This window comes from Ruditapes philippinarum, unplaced genomic scaffold, assembly GCF_026571515.1.
Source record: "Ruditapes philippinarum isolate M1 unplaced genomic scaffold, ASM2657151v2 ctg1386_1_1_1_1, whole genome shotgun sequence".
Taxonomy (NCBI): domain Eukaryota; kingdom Metazoa; phylum Mollusca; class Bivalvia; order Venerida; family Veneridae; genus Ruditapes; species Ruditapes philippinarum.
In genome coordinates, this window is record NW_026862840.1 from 46,467 (window position 1) to 61,170 (window position 14,704).

Consider the following 14,704-nt stretch of genomic DNA (forward strand, 5'->3'; position numbering starts at 1 on the left):
ATGCCAAAGATTGATAGCGTCAATCAATTTTTCCATTCATAATCACAGACAGATTTTTACTTCTAAAACAAGGGCAGTTGTTAGGACAGCCTTCTTGACTATTCTCAGTGCAATGATTCTGTCAAAATCAATGTCAGAGTTATGGGCCTTGACAGTGATCTCTGATTATACTCTCATATAAGAGTATGATGTGTATTCCCTTCAGGAGTTTTTTTGACAGTTTTGCGCACAAAAACTTAACTAAAGTGTAAAGTGTGATGTCAATGCAAATGCCTGGGTGAGTACAAAAGCTCTCCTTTATTCTTTGAATATGTTGTTAACTTTAAATTAAGTTCATTTCACAGCTTCTCTATTTATAGTGCATCCTTAGTGATCTATTTATAGTGCATCCACACAGATCAATTTATAGTGATGGTGGTTTTTGTAGTTTACCCTCTAGACAACATCAAAAAGCCATTTTGAATTCACCAGAGCACAGTTCAGCCACTGCACCTTTCCTGGACAAGCTGTCAAGCATTTGACCGGCACTAGATAAGTTTTACTTTCACAACGAACTGCTAGTAATTTCTGTACATGCCAGAGCAGTGGTACAGTGCAAATGACCTTAGAAAGGATTTCATGATCAATCACAATAGAAATGATCATTACCGCCAGGGAATTGAACCTGGGTCTCCTTATTCACAGTCCAACACTCTACCAATTAAGCTAACCAGGCAGCCAATTTATAAGGTATCCCAACAGATCCATTTATACTGCACCAACACAGGTCTTTTTTCTGGCACACTAAACGGGCCTTTTTATAGTGCACTCACACAGATCTTTGTTTAGCACACTTAGGCAGATCTATGTATAATGCACCAAGGAAATCAAATAAATAAAACTTATACATCAGGAGGTTAATTTATATCCTTTTCCGTAACAGAAAGTAGAAAATAATACTTAGATATAAAAAAAGTTACGTACAGCCTGTAAATTTTTTTAAATTATTTTTCAACAGAAAATACAAAATTCATGCTTTCATTCAGTGCAATTTAATCATTTAAAAGGCTGAAAAACAGTAGTTCTATCCATTAACATTTTAAATGATAAACAAAAAGTTTTTTGGCATTATTATTTTTTTATGCAAATACATGCTAGTATAATGCTTTAAAACATACTGAATTATTAGTAATATTTCATCATATGAAAAAGAGAGGTAATTTATAATGCTTATTAAAACAAACATTCAGTAATATAATGTTACAAATAATGTTAATATCAGAAAGAACAAAATGCATATATTTGGTTTATCACTCATTGATACAAGAAGATACATTTATTTCTGCGCTGGCTACAAGTGTTCAGAATATTATCAGCATAATATAAGAATATAAGCTGTGTTATATAGAAAAGAACGGCATATGAGCGCAATAATGATGGCATATGCTTTGACCTGCTGGACCAAAAGTAATTAGCCTTTGCCACTAGTATAGTGCCGGGCCAGCCTGTACATCCATGCAGTGAGACCTGGCTCTATTACTGTTGGCTAACTAACTTTAAAAAATTTCAGCTTGATATAATCAAAAATTGACAATGGACATTTCCAAAAGATCCATTAATTCAGCAGGTCAAACATTCATACACACTGTGTCCAACTGGTCAAGTTACGAGCATACACAATATACATTTATTATCATAAGTTAAATACTTGTAATTATAAGTTATTTCATTACAGAAGGTTAAAGTAATCCATCAAATTTCTCACTCTACAAAAGTTAAAGTGATTTAAACAATTTGACTTATCTTTGACTTATATTTGTGCTTAAACGCTACTCAGTGTCACCTATTATACACAGTGAAATGAAAGAACAGCAACTACATTTGTATTGCAGATGTTTGAATGTACAGAATGTTATTAAAATTTAAGGATAGGAAATTTTAACTATATACTGTTCTCTAAACTACCTGCGTGATTACAATACTAATTTTGCTACTTTGTACTAAATGTGATTTTAAACTTTAATCAATCGTCACTAATGAGAGGAAGAAATTTGAACATCTTGTATTGATTCTATACAGATAACTTATGGAAGACCTCAGACACCTTTCTGTGTATTTCAATTATCAGGTCCAAACAGACACCCGAGAAGAACCACTCAGATGCTCTGTAAGCTAGCTGTATAGCTTCCTAGCTTTGGAACCAAGAAGTTTCGGGGAAGAAGTCAACACCTTTAACCACTCGGCCACAGACACGCCTGAAGCTGTCCATGAATAAGGCATTAATGTGATGTGGTAGGAAAACTGTGTAAATAGAATAAATTGGCCTCAAAAATGCAAATTCAAATGCTCTATTACCTCAAATCAAGCACAAAGCAAAATCAAACACTGCAAGATAGTAAAATGTTTTTGTGTAAATGATGGCACCCTGTTTAATTCAGCATGGGCTACAACCTTAATGCATTGAGTTGTAATATCATAAACACAAGTGTGTTCCAAAGTGTTGAGGAAATAAAGGTCAAGGTTGTAACAATAAAATAGTTTAGTAAAAATATAATAATTCACTGTCAAGTAAGTTTCTAATAATTATATAATGCATGTAGTAATTGTCCCGGATGTATGGAGTATTGACAGTCATAAAACCAATTGAAATAATAAGAGCAAAATTAATGAAATTTTGATAACTGATAGCACATGGCCTTTAAGCAATCAGTTACAGGAAGTATGGAGTCTTGAGAGAGCCACAAAAGTAATCGAAATGATGTATACATCTATCAGAGTAGATAATGTTACAAAAGTATGGAATCTCAATATAGTCATAAAATCTAAATATTTACAAATAGTTGTAGCAAAGTCAGAATGATAATAGTATGGACTCTTTAAAGGGTCATTAAAATTCATAATTATAAGAGCTGACAGTGAAGTAAATGTTAACATTATCCAGGGTGTATGTATATACATGTAACTATCTTTTGTACTCTGTCATATCTGTAAAATTCAGGGCTTTTTAACACTTATACAGGATTGTTCAAAGTTCTTCTATGCATTTAATGTGGTAAAGCCAATTGTTTCTAAAAACCAAACCTATATCAAATACTTAATGGCATTTTCTCAGCATATTTTTTGTGTAATTGTTATGCTACAGTACCTAGTACTGTGCTGCTGAAGTCTTAAAAAACCCTGAATTTTTATAAATTGCAACTTATTTGAGTACAAAACTGCTCTAATTTTTATAAAGATAAAAACTGAACAGTTTATCTCTGAGTACACAAAATCACATTTTTTTCTTCTAATATTCTAGGCAGTTAAGCAAAACTAGTCTATCCATTTATTCTTTCTTCCCTTAATACCCTTATTGTGCTGTTACTGAAATCATTAGCCTTTGCCACCAGTACCGTGCAAGACTAGGCTGAATATCCATGCAAATAGACCAGGCTCTATATTGTTGGTAACACAATTTTGTATTTTTATATTGAAATCCTTGAACTTTGAACAGACTGCTCAACCTCAAAGCATGGACAAATCTATTAAAACCAGTATCTACCTGTAGTACTCCAAAGTACCAACTCAAAGTATGGAAAAATCTTATGTATCAACCACCATCTACTTGTAGTATATCCCAGAATATGACAGATAGATTAGTTTTGCGCTAACATCTTATAATGCAAAATACAAAATGCATCAATATATCAACACCTCACACCATTGCTCGTTACTTACGCATAAAAATTGCTGTAACATTTAACAGCAATATAAGTGTATAAAATCTAAAAATATCTTGTTCCAAAGAAAATGACAAAGGAAAAAACTGCTTTACTCAATACCTTTGTATAAAGTCACTCAAAACAAAAATAACTTCAGAAAATAAAAACATTTAACTAAAAATATTCTACTTAGAAGAAGAGTGACAAAAGAACAATTTTTTTTCACAAGGAAGTAACATTTAACAGAAATCTCTATAAGACAGAAACATAGGCATAATGATTTTGTAAAAGTTTATCTATCATGCAAAATAATCAAGCATAAATATATATCGAATAAAATTGGGTAAATTATGCATCATTCTTAATTTGCAGAAATGTTTTTTTTTTGGTTTTTTAAAAAAGGTAGATGGTACTAGGTTGTAAAAATATATAGCCACTTTCACCGAACTACAATAGACAACAAAGCTAACAAAGAGCCTTGTTCAACAAACAAAAAATCCCCAGAAATGTTAGTTAATAAAATAAATATGAGCCGCGTCATGACAAAACCAACATAATGGGTTTGCGACCAGCATGGATCCAGACCAGCCTGCACATCCCCGCAGTCTGATCAGGATCCATGCTGTTCGTTTACAGACTCTATAACAAGTAGAGAAACTGATAGCGAACAGCATGGATCCTGATCAGACTGCGCGGATGCGCAGGCTGGTCTGGATCCATGCTGGTCTGGATCCATTATGTTGGTTTTGTCATGACACGGCTCATATTTACTGATTAAAATATTAAGGAAACACTCAATCTTAAGTTTTTTTTCTATAAAAAATTCAATCTAAAAATCCATACAACCTTAAACTGTGAGATATAAATATAACTCACTGAAGATTAATAACAGTTCAAAATATTGTTTCATTCAACCCATGAACTGTTAACTCTATCTCATCTAATAGGCTATTACATTATGTTAACCTTACAATGTATAGGACTGATTTCAATGCAGGGAATACATTTAACTGTCAGAAACATTCAAATGTATATAAGATATAAGAAAAAGACACAAAAGAAATTCTTTTATCCGGCTTCAATGGGAATATATATAAGCTTGATATAAGCTATCCATACACCAAGTTTGGTGTCAATAAGCCAAAGCAAACTCAAGTTATTGGGCGGAAACTGAATTTCTATTTTTAGTAACAGTGACCTTGACCTTGATCACAGACACCTGGGTAGCAATCCCAAGCTGCCTCTTGATATAAACTATCCATACACTAAGTTTGGTGTCAATAGGCCAAAGCAAACTCAAGCTATTGAGCTGAAACTGAATTTCTATTTTTAGTAACAGTGACCTTGACATTGATCATAGACACCTGGGTAGCAATCCCAAGCTGCCTCTTGATATAAGCTATCCATACACCAAGTTTGGTGTCAATAAGCCAAAGCAAACTCAAGTTGAGCGGAAACTGAATTTCTATTTTTAGTAACAGTGACCTTGACCTTGATCACAGACACCTGGGTAGCAATCCCAAGCTGCCTGTTGATATAAGCTATCCATACACCAAGTTTGGTGTTAATATGTCAAAGCAAACTTAAGTTATTGAGCGGAAACTGAATTTCTATTTTTAGTAACAGTGACCTTGACCTTGATCACAGACACCTGGGTAGCAATCCAAAGCTGCCTCTTGATATAAGCTATCCATACACCAAATTAAGTGTCAAAAGGCCAAAGCAAACTCAAGTTTTTAAGTGGAAACTGAATTTTTATTTTTAGTAACAGTGACCTTGACCTCGTACACCTGGGTAACAATCCAAAGCTGCCTCTTGATATACGCTACCTACACACCAAGTTTGGTGTCAATAGGCCAAAGCAAACTAAAGTTATTGAGCGGAAACCAAAAGTTGACACCTGAACCCGCCCACCCACCCGCCCGACTTCGGCATTACAATAACCCGGTTTTCTTTGAAATTCTTGTTAACAAATGTGATGCGTTTGCAACAAGCATGGATCCAGACCAGCCTGTGCATCCGCGCAGTCTGATCAGGATCCATGCTGTTCGCTTACCAACCATATAACAAGTAGAGAAACTGATAGCGAACAGCATGGATCCTGATCAGACTGCGCGTTTGCGCAGGCTGGTCTGGATCCATGCAGGTCGCAAAGGCACTATGTTGGTTTTGTCGTGACCTGGCTAAAATAAATGATCATATACAAGATTTATTACTAACCTGGGATCATCAAGATTCTCCGCCTGATTGAGCCGTTCTGATAACTTCTCATTCTCTAAGGAAAGATTTTGTTTTTCTTCAACGAGGACCGTCACCTAGAAAATACACACACAAAAATCCCCAAAGATAGAAATATTTGACAAAAAGTAGAACTAGCAGACAAAATTGGCTTTCTATTTATTATTTAATTATGTCACAACTACATTTACTATCCTAAAACAATAACAGCAATTTAGTTATAAATTAAAAGTCTACTATTGGTCAAAATCTGTGATAAATCAATGAGATTCTGTTTTTAGAGACAGTGGACAATAACAAGAGCTGTCAGAAGGACAGCGCGCTCGACTTTTTTAGTGCTTGCCTATAAAACAAAACTTTGACAGTTAAGGGCACATAAGACTTTAACTAGGAATTTCTAAGTACAAATCAAGAAACATTTTCACAGAGTTATCTTCTCTTGCTTACAGATAGGTCTCATGATGGCACATAAGAACTCCAACTTCCAAAGTAATATCTCAAATGGTTAGGTCAACAAGTGGACAAGAATGAAAATTTTTAACTGAGTTTCTAAGTCAAAAGGGCCATAATTCAAATAAAATCCTTAACAGAATTACCTTCTCCTGCCATGTTTGGGACCATGATGGTAAACAAGTATTCCAACTTTCAATTTAATATCTCAACCAGTTCAGTCAAAAGTTGACTGGTACAAAAAACTTAACCAAGATTCTAAGTCGATAAAAGGCCTTAATTTTTAAAACAAATCCTGACAGAGTTACCTTCTCTTGCGTACAGATGGGGGTAATGATGTGAAATAGCATTAAAAGTTTCAAAGCAATATCTCAAAGGGTTAAGGCAATAAGTGGATTTTACCCATATTCAATGTATTTTCTAAGTCAAAAAGGGGCATAATTCTGTCAAAAAACCTTGACAGAGTTATGTCCTCTTGTCTGTTGATGAAGGTCGTGATGGTAAAACAAGTATGGTCAGTTTTCAAAGCAATACCTCCAATGGTTTTGAAATAAAGTGAGGTGTACACAAAAAACTTAACCAAGCTCAATACACTTTCTAAGTCAAAAAAGGGCCATAATTCTGTCAAAAACCTTGACAGAGTTATGTACTCTTGTCTGTAGATGGAGGTTATGATGGTGAACAAGTATGGTAAGTTTCAAAGCCATACTTGTAATACTTCTGAAATAAAGTGGGGTGGTACGAAAAACTTAACCAAGGTGTGACGCCAACGCCAACGCCGACGCCGACGCCGGGGCGAGTAGGATAGCTCCCCTTTTCATAGAAAAGTCGAGCTAAAAAAGAATTGTTTTTATTTTACACATCCTTCAATTATGGCCTCTTGTCTTTGAATGACAATGAAAAAGTATAGAAAAATACATTTTCAACGAAGTGAATATCGCAAAAATCCGGAAAGCGCCAAAAACTGGATAAACATACTACAGGTAAATACTAGAATAAATTTAAGCATTCCATTATTAAAGCACAAAAGTCTTATTGAATCTTAGGTCTCTGGAATGTGGGGGGAAATGTTTACAATAACCCATTATTGTGTGGCACTAATGCAAACAATTTCAACATAACTAACAAAATGCGCTTAGAAAAGGAAAAAGAAGTCAGGGCCAATAAAAAAACAAGGATACCCAAAAATTGATTAAAAGAAGCATCTGGCACCACACAAAACCTTCTGACCTGGAAAGCACATTAAATAAATTCATTACAAAATACCAAAGCTAGGGCAACCACACTAAATCAGCATTTTTTTGTTCAAATTATGTCAAATAACTGTAATATTGTTTTTTCCCCCCAACAACAATGGCCAATCCAAAGTTTGTTGATCAAAACAAATGTAATACAAAAATAACCAATCATCTCTCTTATATACGCACAAAACTATTGTTTTTAGATTGAATGTATTTTATTGTAGCATAACTGCGATGAAATCTTGAAGTTAATCTGAACCACTATTAAGCTTCCTGGAAATAACAAGTACCAGTGTCACATGAGAAAACTGTGAGAACAAATGCTTTAACCAATAGGCCAATGAGAGCAGAAGATTTAACCAATAGACCACTTCTCAGGGATTAAATATATGTAGCTTTCGATAGCTATATATATATACATGTATTCCATAAGCTATTGGGAATTTCCCTTCACCTTGGACTTTCACTTACAACTTCCTGCTAGCATGAAAGTTAAAATTAGAAAAAAATAGGCAGTTTAAAAACTTGAAGTACATTAACATGTATCTTTAATTGGTAATTTACAAAACTGAATAAAAACATGTTCATATATATTTACATTTATCTGTATATATTTCATCAGAAATACTGCAAACCACAATTTTTGAATGTAGCTGCATACAAATACAAGAGCTGTCCGTAAGACAGCGCGCTCGACTTTTTTAGTGCTTGCCTATAATACAAAACATTGACAGTTAAGGGCCATAATTCAAATAAAATCTTTGACAGAATTACCTTCTCCTGGACATGTTTGGGAATCATGATTGTAAACAAGTATTCCAACTTTCAAATTAATATCTCAAACAGTTCAGTCAAAAAGTTGGACTGGTACTAAAAACTTAACCAAGATTCTAAGTCGATAAAAGGCCTTAATTTTTAAAACAAATCCTTTGACAGAGTTACCTTCTCTTGCGTACAGATGGGGGTAATGATGTGAAATAGCATTAAAAGTTTCAAAGCAATATCTCAAAGGGTTAAGGCCAATAAGTGGATTTTACCCATATTCAATGTATTTTCTAAGTCAAAAAAAGGGGCATAATTCTGTCAAAAACCTTGACAGAGTTATGTCCTCTTGTCTGTTGATGAAGGTCATGATGGTAAACAAGTATGGTCAGTTTCAAAGCAATACCTCCAATGGTTTTGAAATAAAGTGAGGTGGTACAAAAAACTTAACCAAGCTCAATACACTTTCTACTAAGTCAAAAAAGGGCCATAATTCTGTCAAAAACCTTGACAGAGTTATTGTACTCTTGTCTGTAGATGGAGGTTATGATGGTGAACAAGTATGGTAAGTTTCAAAGCCATACTTGTAATACTTCTGAAATAAAGTGGGGTGGTACGAAAAACTTAACCAAGGTGTGACGCCGACGCCGACGCCGGGGCGAGTAGGATAGCTCCCCTTTTCATAGAAAAGTCGAGCTAAAAATGGCACTTGATAAATCTCTTTTATATATAAAACATTCTCTTCCTAGATTCTTTATCAAGTACATGTTTCTCTGTTATAATTTAAATCACAGCAATACTGTAAAGTTCAAACGAGGACATTTCCAGCTAGAGGGAGGACCTCTCTTCTGATAATTTCTTATTTCAGGCACAAGCTGTCACCTGAGTATAACCTCCCATCTTCTGTAAGCTAACTGGACAGCTTCTTCGGATGAAGAATCAGAAGTTCCTGATAGGAACTGAACCCACAGTGGTAAGGGACAAGTGATTTAAAGTTATCAATCTTAATCAACCACTCCGCCACAAAAGCCTGTTCTTAGACATGTATAATGAAATAAAGTCAATTTCATTTCAACAAATGTAACACATAATTTAATGTGATAATAAGGGCATCAGACCATTCCAAGTAATTTGATATCCCCATTTACCTCGGCATTTAAACATAAGGATATTCATTTTAATGAATATAATTTATTATATATGATTATTTGGAAACAAACATATGGCAACTAGGGCATTGATATATAGATGTCACAACTTGTAAATATAATATTTTAACATCTGTCTAGGATGATATGGTGAACTTAAGGGCTGTATTATACAAAATATCAACATGAAGGAAATGCTTAGAATGATGGCGTGGTAAAAGGTGAGAAAAACATTTTAAAAGGACTGTGCAAAAATATTGTTAAAGCAACTGTGTCATATACACAATTTATAAAATGTATCTTGTACAAAATACATAGCAATAAATATGGCAAAATAATATGCATATAAATAATTACTTTAAAAACAATTTTAAGTAAATACTTTTAGAAATACTTTTAGAAGTAGGGAAAGAAAACCAAAGTTTTATTCTTATATTGTTTTCTTTTGTTTTTTTTTAATGCTCCATCAGTTTTAATTACCCCTTGCCTGCAGTAAAAACTAGACAGAAACCAAATAAAAAAAATTTCCACACTTGACCTAATTTTTTATGGCTATGTCTAGCATAAAATATATTTTTATTGATGTAATGAGTTTACCTGTAAATCTAATTCATGACATCGCTGCATCAGTTCTTCTTTGGCTTCTATTGCACTGTTTAACTCTTCTACAGTTCTCTTCAACTGAAATATACAAAGTTTTTTCAAATTACTTCATAAATACAAAAGTAATGGCGGAATAAAATTAGGGGATATTCAAATTTTTCCTACAAATACAGGACTTATTTTCATAGAGTGGTATGAAATATGATAATTTTCATACCACAAGATGAAAATGAATCTTGTATTTATAGAAAAAAACTTGAATTTTCTGTCTATTACTAGTATATACATTTTTCTCTATCTTGACATGACGAAAATATTAAAAGGAGACACAGTAAGATTATATTGCAAGCTTACCCAGACTCATGAAGGGGAATGTTAATGGTTAACTGAAGGACTTTCAAGTTTAATTTAAAGACTTACAAATGGTCACAATAACAAATGTGTTAAGTCTTTAGAAGCCTGATGCTAACAGTAATACTGGTGGCACAAGGTTGTTATCATTATAGCTGGCACACAACCTGCCTGCTCGAACAAACTGTTAAGCCACTGGAACTAGTATTAAGCTAGACACAGCACAGGCTCTTACATGCTGGTAGCTCTACTGTTTGTTTATTGATAGAGCCCTACTCTTACCTTTGATTTGGATAACAATAGATTTACCACAAACACTGACATGTGTTCTTTTGTTAGCAAATATGTTGTGGTGAAATTGTTATTGTATACACTAATCTGATAATTAGAATAAGAAAGGTCAGGGATCTATGCATTGGTTGGTTCTTATGCCAATTTTAACATATTTCTGTTTATATGTTGGTGGCTTGTCCACCTATCTGGCTTTTGTTGATTATTAACAAGTAATCACCAATTTCTGTGCAAGTGACCAACTACTTCTCCTTGATGATTTCTGAATCAGCATTGAGAGACAAATGACCGTTGGACCCAATGTCCAACATTAACTGTCAAGGGGCAATTTCATCTCTCACTAGGATCAAATGAGCTGATCCTGAATTACAAAACCAATGCTCTCACTATTGATCTAAGTGGCAGGAGAGCTCTATTTCTGCATTTGAAATGGAAATGCTTTTTACTATGAATGGACTGTTTCAAATTAAAATCAGGGCTAACCCATTACACTAATTGAGCAGGTTAAAGGTTAAATTGAACAATTTACCTGTTCACCCACTTCAGAATCTACATCTGTTGTGATTTCTTTGGTCATCAGCTGAAACATAGAGCTTACGTATGAGAAAACACATTCACAATAACTATAATAATACATTTTATACTATTGCATGTTTGTAACATAATTGTTCATTGGCTAATCATGATGCTTATATAATCTATAAAGACAACAGCATTGGATTTATGAAGATATTTCATTTTATTCTTTTAAAAAAACAAACTTTGCAGCATTATAAATTTGTTATAAATTTTCTTAACAGGTTACATTGCCGTACCGGCATATAATTTATTAATGGTTATTTGCAATATAACTCCCACTTTAAAGCTTGGGTTATATATACAAACATCCATTTATATAGGGCTATATAACCTGTCAAAAACTTTGTAACCAATAATATAACAGAAAAGTATTTTTTCTTTTGTTAACTTTGAACTTTATGACATTACCCCTTTGTAACATCCATTTTCATTGGACAATTCTGATGTTTATATTATAAGTAAATGAATATGTTCATTGCAATTTAATTTATTTAAATCAAAGAATGCAATTATGATGCATTCCCTTTAAGGACTTAATGTGTATGAATATTTTACCTCTTGTATGGCAGTCATAACAACATGTTGAACGGATTCTTCCATGGACATAATACGCTGAATATACTCTTGTTTCTCTGTACAGTTTACTGCACATCCTAAAATCAATTGCAGCAGCCTACCTAACTCACCATGGTCACTGTGCTCTCCTGGTAAAATAAGAGAACATATTCTCAACATCAGTTTTTTTAATCAAAAGAGCCTTTTTTAATGGCCAAAAAAAATGTCTTTATCATAATGACATTTCTGGGCAATAAAAAATTCTTAACCAAAAAATGAAGTGTCTAATGGCAAATTTTACAATCTCTGCCGGAGATAAAAAAAGAAAGATAGTTTAAGTATTAGACTGAAATATATTTCACTTTGTGAACATCAGATGCATTGTTCTCAGGATAAATTCAAAATAATTTTACTGAATGTGACATCAAAAAATCCTTACATATGGTATCTTACAATTTCTTTATTATGACCTTGCTACAGACATGTAGAGGGTAAAATATTGAGCTCAGGTATATATCATATGCAAAATCAATATCTGTAACCTGTTGGGTGCTTTAGGTACATTTATGATTTTACTTAAAAACAAGTAATCTACAGCAAACCTTTGGACAGCATCCATTTATCCCCGAATAAAAAAATCCACAATGATTAAGACACTAAATTTTTAGCAACAATAGATATACGGTATATATATATAACTATTTAACATGCACAATAACAATAAATGATCTCATAAAAATCTTGTTATTTCTACCTGCTACAGTTTTTAATGTGACATCAAACAATTATGGCAATGAAAAAAATGATGTAAATGGTTTCTCAAAGTTCATGTAGGTATTAACCCTTAATATGCTGAATTTGTTAATTGGAATCTTCCAGTCTTCATTTTTGGAATGTTCATTATCAATTTTGGGGATGAAAAATTTAAAGTGACATTATGTACACTATTTCATAGTCTTAAAATTAACTTTACATTTAAACAGATTGACTGTTAAAATGGTGGTTGACCAACAGTTCGGTAAATGTTAAGGACAAAATATAATTCTGCCTAAAATTTAAAAAGACTGCCCCACTCTTTTTACAAACTGAACAATACAGGTTAATTCTGCTGCATATAGACAGAAATTTCCTTTGGCCATTTGAGTTATTTATAGTTATGCGGAGAAAATTATAAAATTGAAAGGATTATGACAGAATGTAAAATTATTTTGACTTTCACCTGTTCACTCAATATATACCCTTGGATGGGCTTAATGTCACTTAATATACAGTCAGTTAACAGTATACAGCCAGTGATGTGCAGGCTGATCTAGCCTCGTTCTATACTGGTAGTAAAGGCTAAGTAAGCACTTTAATGTCAAGTATGTTAAGGTAAATAAAATAAAATGTCATTAAATTATGAGAAAAAGTCATCATAAATATTAAATCTAATTAAAAGCATTTAAACTTCATATACAAACTATACATGAATCTCACATTTATATATTTTTCTCCATTTAAATCCTCAAATACTCACAAAATAGGACACAAAATATAAATACAAATAATAAACAATCCCTATCCACGGCATAATGATATAAACTAGATTATTATATTTGAGCCGCGTCATAACAAAACCAACATAATGGGTTTCGTCCAGCATGGATCCAGAACAGCCTGCGCATCCGTGCAGTCTGATCAGGATCCATGCTGTTCGCTTACAGACCCTATAACAAGTAAAGAAACTGATAACGAACAGCATGGATCCTGATCAGACTGCGCGGATGCGCAGGCTGGTCTGGATCCATGCTGGTCGCAAATGCATTATGTTGGTTTTGTCGTGACGCGGCTCATTTATAGATTGGTCAGAGAGGACAGAGAATATAATCATTTTAGCTGGAGACATTCTGTCACTACTAACCAACAAATATATAACACTGTATAACTCTGTATAGGTAATTTAACACCTATAACTGTACTGAAATCAATATGCTCTTAGAAAACTTGTTGGAAAATATCTGTATCACTTACAGGCTCTCTAGGTATACATCATAAAAAGTAAACTATATATAGGAAATATAAGAGTCGTTTCAGTATCTGCTAGCGTAAAATGTTACTGTATATACCAAAATGAAGCAAATATTAATGCAATGTCTTATTTTCCTACCTCAATACCTTACATTGTAATTTGACATAATCATTTTTGTGTTCATGTTGTAATTTTCTATAAAAGCTTTGGTAAAACAAGTAAATAATATTATAGCAATATCTGTTCTTAATTATAATTATGTTTGGTTAAAAATACCATACTAGCTTGGCCACAAAATTTCTTTTATATTTTCATGTAAACTTATTTATTGTTGGGTGTCCTAGTTTCAGTTAATTCAACGATTTAACACTTTTTACATCCAAATATCTTCTAAGATGGTGGTTACTCACAACATATCAAATTTTTGTACTGGCAAATTTCCATCAACATAAAGGTTTTAACATGAAGAAATATATAGTGTGCAATTTAAACTTGCAACTTAAAAATGCTTTGTATAAATTTATCATTTTTCAGAAATAACCAAACAGCAATACAAATTATATATCCGGTTTTTATGGAAAAGCCATAAACTCACATGTACATATTGAAATATGTGTCTCTTGTTAATTACTAAACAGCTGTTAAGAACAGATATTCAATATAAACACTGGACGATAAAATCTTTCTTTTACTTATCTTACTTTTCTGGCATTCAGACTGTTTTCCAATCACAAACAAATAAGATGAATTTTTTTCCCAATTAAAAACAAAAACTCCTTATTTACAGAAGGAATGTCA

General features: G+C 33.0%; 1 protein-coding gene across 6 annotated transcripts in view; it reads right to left on the minus strand.

Annotated features, from left to right (window-relative positions):
* The window catches only part of LOC132720366 (protein Hook homolog 3-like), a 44,601-nt gene that overhangs the window by 21,462 nt on the left and 8,435 nt on the right, over positions 1-14,704 (minus strand). For all 6 annotated transcript variants that reach the window (XM_060704489.1, XM_060704491.1, XM_060704488.1 and 3 more), the window contains exons 5-8: positions 11,899-12,047; positions 11,294-11,344; positions 10,117-10,200; positions 5,901-5,995 (exon numbers count right to left, since the gene is read on the minus strand). In XM_060704489.1, the coding sequence (XP_060560472.1) occupies positions 5,901-5,995; positions 10,117-10,200; positions 11,294-11,344; positions 11,899-12,047 (379 nt within the window). The remainder of the gene's footprint in view (positions 1-5,900; positions 5,996-10,116; positions 10,201-11,293; positions 11,345-11,898; positions 12,048-14,704) is intronic.